The 5,341-nt window shown below is 55.9% G+C and overlaps 1 protein-coding gene across 1 annotated transcript in view; it reads right to left on the reverse strand.

The window, feature by feature from the left end:
- CACNA1A (calcium channel, voltage-dependent, P/Q type, alpha 1A subunit) overlaps nt 1–5,341 on the reverse strand; it is a 232,481-nt gene that overhangs the window by 54,280 nt on the left and 172,860 nt on the right. The window contains exons 30-32 of the mRNA XM_014529428.1: nt 3,655–3,792; nt 1,917–2,118; nt 667–831 (exon numbers count right to left, since the gene is read on the reverse strand). Coding sequence (XP_014384914.1) covers nt 667–831; nt 1,917–2,118; nt 3,655–3,792 — 505 coding nt within the window. The remainder of the gene's footprint in view (nt 1–666; nt 832–1,916; nt 2,119–3,654; nt 3,793–5,341) is intronic.

Below are 5,341 nucleotides of genomic sequence, written 5' to 3' on the forward strand. Positions count from 1 at the left end.
GAGGGCAGGGAAGGAGGAAGGCGCTAGTATTAACACCCCCATTGTATTGACAGGGAAACTGAGGCCCTGAGGTGTCATGGGTCACTGTGCAAGGTTAAACAATGAGTTAAATGGCAGCACTGGACTCAAATCCAGGCCTTTGGTCTCCAAAGCACAAATAGATTCTGACTTTTCACCCCAAAGAGGCTCCATGGCCCTGAGAGTGGCAAGGTCCTTACCTGTCCTTTCTTCCTCATGCCACTCATCAAACATTTAGCAAGGGCCTCTTGTTCCCTCTGAGCCAGACCTCACTGAACCCTATGAATTCAGGGGTGACCAGGACTTGTCTGGCCTCTCGGAGCTGGGGAGGGAGATTGTTGGGCAACCCACACTGATGTTAGAGCACGGGAGGTAACTGTAGGATGCTGGCAAAGATGGGCACTTGGTGCAGCCTTGGGAGATCAGGGAGGGCTTCCTGGAGGAAGGGCTATGCAGGTGCCCCCGGAAGGAGCTGACCAGATGGATGGTGGGAAGTGTGCGTTAGGTGGAGGGAACAGCTGGGGCACAGGCTGGGTGGTAACAGTGCGGCCTGCCTGGGGGGCTCACAGCAGAGGGTTCCATTTTGCTGGAGGAGGGCAGGCCTGAGGGGCAGGGATGCCGCGGGTTGAACGGCGCCAGGGGGCTCACCTTCATCATGAGCACGATGGTGTTGAGGGCGATCATGGCCATGATGGTGTACTCGAAAGGCGGCGACACCACGAACTGCCACATGCGGTACTGGAAGCTCTGCTTGTTCTGGGGCATGTGCCGGGTGAGCGGCTTGGCGCTGATGGCGAAGTCGATGCAGGCCCTCTGCGGGGAGAGGCCGGAGGCGTGAGAGCAGGCGGAGCACAGCGCCGGACACTGCACACCCTCCCCGTAACTCGGCACGGCTCTCGGGTACACCTGCCCCCAGCCAGCACCCCTGGACTCCCGTCAGCTCCCACGACGGCTCTCCTCTCCCACCAGCCATGGCTCCCTGAGAAGCTGCCGTCTGCCGGAACTGGCACGGACACATCCCCTGTTATCTCATGGACTCCGCTTAGCAGACACGGGAAGCGGGTACTATTAATCGCTCCACTTTGCAGACGAGGAAAATAGAGGCTCAGAGAGGTTAAGCCACTTGCCTGAGGTGGCACAGTTGTAAACTGAACCAAACCCAAATGTAAGCTAAAGTTTCCCTTTGAAGTGAAACGGTTCTTTCCTACTGAACACGCTGCTTCTCCTCTCGCAGGCAGGTGGAGAGAGAGGAGTCATGGTCATGACGTCTTAGGTGTCAACAGAGTAGAGGAGGGACACATTCTAAATCCTCCACCTCGCCTGGATGATGCGAGGAGGACAAAGGACCATGTCTATCCACTCTGGTGTGCTGGGCCTTCATTCATAAATATTCACCACCTCTCCCTGGGGGACATTATACTTCCCCGCCCCTCTGACATCACACGTGGATGAGTGACTCACTCGGGCTAATGAAACGTGAGCAGAGGTGACTTGTGCCACTTTTGGGCCCAAGCCTCAAGAGTTGGATGATGGTTTGCTATACATACTCTCTTTTTTATTGGAAGCATCTTGGAGGGAACATGGATAATGATGACATGGAGCAGAGCCATTTGGACATGCAAAGTAAGCAAGAAATCACCCCCGTTATGGCTATCTGGCACTGAGATCTCAGGGATGCTTGTTACTGAACTGATTGATACATACACCTTCTGTCTGATGTATTTTCCTCTGAAAACCCCAGGAAGGGCTGCCCTGCAGACGGGGTTCTGCTGGAAGAATGCTGCGGTTCCCTCCCCACATGCCCCCAGAAGCTGGTTTCTGTGTCTATGTATGTATGTGGGGAGGTGCGGGTGGGGAGTGTCCATTTTTAAACGGGGGATGCAACTGGAAAGTGGCACCTCATTTTTCTCCAGGCTGTATTCCTCCATCATCTTGTCTCCCTGCTCCTGAAAGGTGATGATGATCAAGGCCACAAAGATATTGACGAAGAAGAAGGGGAACACGACAAAGTAGACGACGTAGAAGATGGACATCTCCATGCGGTACCCGGGGCTGGGACCCTGGTTCTCGAAGGTGGCATCCACGGAGTGCTTGAGAACCCTTGCGGGGGGAGGGGAGGTGGGGGCGAGTGGGACAAGGGAACAGGAATGGAGAGAAATAGTAAGAGAAAGTGGACAAGAAAGAAAAACAATCACTGTTTTCTGGCTCCAGTTACCATGGTTACTTTATGAAGCCATAGGCTTCCCACCTCCTTCGTCTGTGGGGAGTGTTAACAACCGTGCCGGTTACTTTTGCCACCATGCATGTCGAGCCTGTGATGTGCCAGAAGAGATGTTCAACGGTTTATTTATTTTCCCAGCAACCCTCTCAGGGAGGTTCTTACTGGCTTAAACGAAGGGCCGGCAATTTAAAGTGACCTGCCGAAGATCACCCACTCAGACGTGGCCGAGTTGGGATTTGAAACCAGGAGTGAGTAGGGGGCATGGAGGCAGGTGAGTGTGTGTGTGAGTGTGTGAGTGTGTGTGTGTGTGTGTGTGTGTGTGTGTGTGAGCACAGGAGGCGAGGAGCTGTGGAGGTGCAATGGGATGCACGGGCGAGGGTGCGCACAGCTGCTCTGCACGGAGCAGAGGCTGCGCACAGCTCAGGGCTCTGTATCAAGGGGTGCCGTTCGCACGGCAGACGTGATAGATCTGTGCATTCGCGATGACAGCTCTTGGGCAGGTAGCCATGAAGGGCCTTCTTGGAGCAAAGTCACTAAATACATTGCAAACGGTTTTCTGACAGATGGGAGTGCAGTCTGTGGAGGAAGGGGCATCTTTAAATATTTCGCCCAAAGGTGCCTCCTGGGCTAGCACTGGCCCACGTGTGTGGGTGCCGAGTGTGTGCGTGGGGGAGCAGAGACGTGCGGGTTGGCATGGCTGCTGAGAGGAGGTAGGTGAGGGTGCTGAGGGCACACGCTGGCATCTCCGGCCTCCACCCGGCGCTTCTGAGATCTCGGTGGGGGTGGGCGGGGAAGCTGGACGAGGGAGGACAGCGAGGCGCTTGCCGTGGGCACAAATAAGGGAGCGCCAACATCCTCCATAACCAAGATAAGTGGTATTTCACTCCGATATTTTAATACGTCCGAACGAACGCTCCAGAGCCCACGATGAACAACACCCAGATTGTACATGAAGACAGGCTCTGGCCCGCACGTGCGGTTCGGCCTTGCTGTCTCACCAGGCCCGGCCCCTCGGAGGGAAGGGCCCCGCGGTCAGGCCTGGACCGTGCCCGGTCCACAGCCCGTCTCAGAGCTTTGCGTTCACCAGCACAGAGAGGGTGGAGAGGGCGTGACTGCCTGCGTACAGGAGCCTTTGCCCGTCTGGGAGGTTTTGGGGATGCAGCCCCTACGCTCAGGCTGGCGAGCTAAGTGAGGGCTGGACTTCTGCCCCTAGAAGCCCAACCACACGTGGAGGTCAATGTGCTGGTGACAGCCCCCTCCCCCCCGCCCCGGGCATCTAGCAGGCTCCCCATCTCGGGGAGTCAGGAGCAAACCGCCCCTCCCAGATCTTTCTCAGCCCTGGGCTCTCAGACCCTCTCCTCTCCTGCCCCCCCGGGCCCAAGCTCCGCCTGCGGGCTCTCGGGCCAGGCGCTTACTGTGGCCAGCCTTCTCCCGTGGACACGGTGAAGAGGGTCAGCAGAGCCCACAGCACGTTGTCGTAATGGAACTCATACTTCTTCCACTCTCGGTCCCGGGCCTTCACCTCGTTCTTCTCATACAGCAGGTACTTGCCACTGACGCAGAAAACGGGCCGTTAGCGAGAGGAAGGGTAAGAGGGGCCCCTGCCCACGCTGCCTCTCCCTCAGCCCGGAGGCAGCGACACCCCCTCTGGCTCCCTAGGGGGTGTGTGCCCTTGGAGACCAGCCCACGATGATGCCGATGCCGTGACCCTGTGACCTGCGGGAGAGCCGACGGAGTCTAGCGCTCTCTTCCAGCTCGGAAACTCTCGTGTCTCAGATTTGGGGGGTTCAGAGCAGGGAGAGGGACAGGCACAGTTCTGGGCCCATCAGGCCGGCGGGGGTGGTGGCTGCTCCTTTTCGGGGCAGGAGTCAGGGCTGAGCTCCAGACTCCTAGCCAAATGCCGGGATCCTTCCAGCTCCGGGAAACAGCCACCAACACAACAGCATCTGCCAGCAGCAGCGGCAGCACTCAGGGTGCTTGTTAATGAGGCGCCGCTCTCCTGAGCTCCCTCCCCACCGTGAGGCCCACAATCCCTCACCCACAGTCCCCACAGCCAGGAAGTTCTGGAAACCAAAGCCCTGCTCCTAACTCAGGGGTGGGCACGTTACGGCCCCGGGACCAAATCTGGACCAGTTTCTGTACGGCCCACAAGCTAAGAAGAGCGTTTTTTTGTTTTTTACCTTTTTAAATGGTTGAAAACAAATCATTCCTGACACGTAAAAATTATACAAAATTCAAATTTTAGTGCCCTAGCTGGTTTGGCTCAGTGGATAGAACGTTGGCCTGCGGACTGAAGGGTCCCGGGTTTGATTCCGGTCAAGGGCATGTACCTTGGTTGCGGGCACATCCCCAGTGGGGAGTGTGCAGGAGGCAGCTGATCCATGATTCTCTCTCATCATTGGTGTTTCTATCTCTCTCTCCCTCTCCCTTTCTTTCTGAAATCAATAAAAATAAATAAGAAAATTATTGCCCTAACTGGTTTGGCTCAGTGGATAGAGATTTTAAAAAAAAGAGAAATTACTAAAAAAAAAATTCGAATGTTAGTTTCCAGAGATAAAGTTTTACCAGAACACGGCCACACCCATTCGTTTCCCTGCTGTCACTGCTTCTGGCTGCACGGAGCCCTCGAGACGGAGACGGGACCCCAACCGCCTCTCCTGCCCGGCCCTTGACAAGGGCGCCCCACCCCGATCTCACTCTCTGACCCAACCGGATGCGAGGCTCTGGATACTTGTTATTTATCCCAATTGGTGCGAATAGGTACACATTTCCGGACAGAAACACTGTTTGAGAACAGGGCTGCTCTGGCCCAGCGGAGGGTGCTAGGCCTGTGCGGACATGCTCTAGGCAACCTTTCTGAAACCTCCAATCAAAACATTCTGATCTGAAGCGCATCTGCCTGTCAAAGCTTCAAATAAGGGAACGTGGACGTGTATTACTATCCCCACGTGACAAAGCTGGTGGCTAGAAAGTTAAGCAGCTGGTTTATGGCGCATCCCAGAGGGACAGACAGAGACTTAAATTCCAGAACCGTTTTTCTCTACCCAGACCCCGGCGGCTTCAATCAGGCCCCTCCCCCCATGCCCAGCACCTGCCTCTGCT

This window comes from Myotis brandtii, unplaced genomic scaffold, assembly GCF_000412655.1.
Source record: "Myotis brandtii unplaced genomic scaffold, ASM41265v1 scaffold680, whole genome shotgun sequence".
NCBI classification, from domain to species: Eukaryota; Metazoa; Chordata; class Mammalia; order Chiroptera; family Vespertilionidae; genus Myotis; species Myotis brandtii.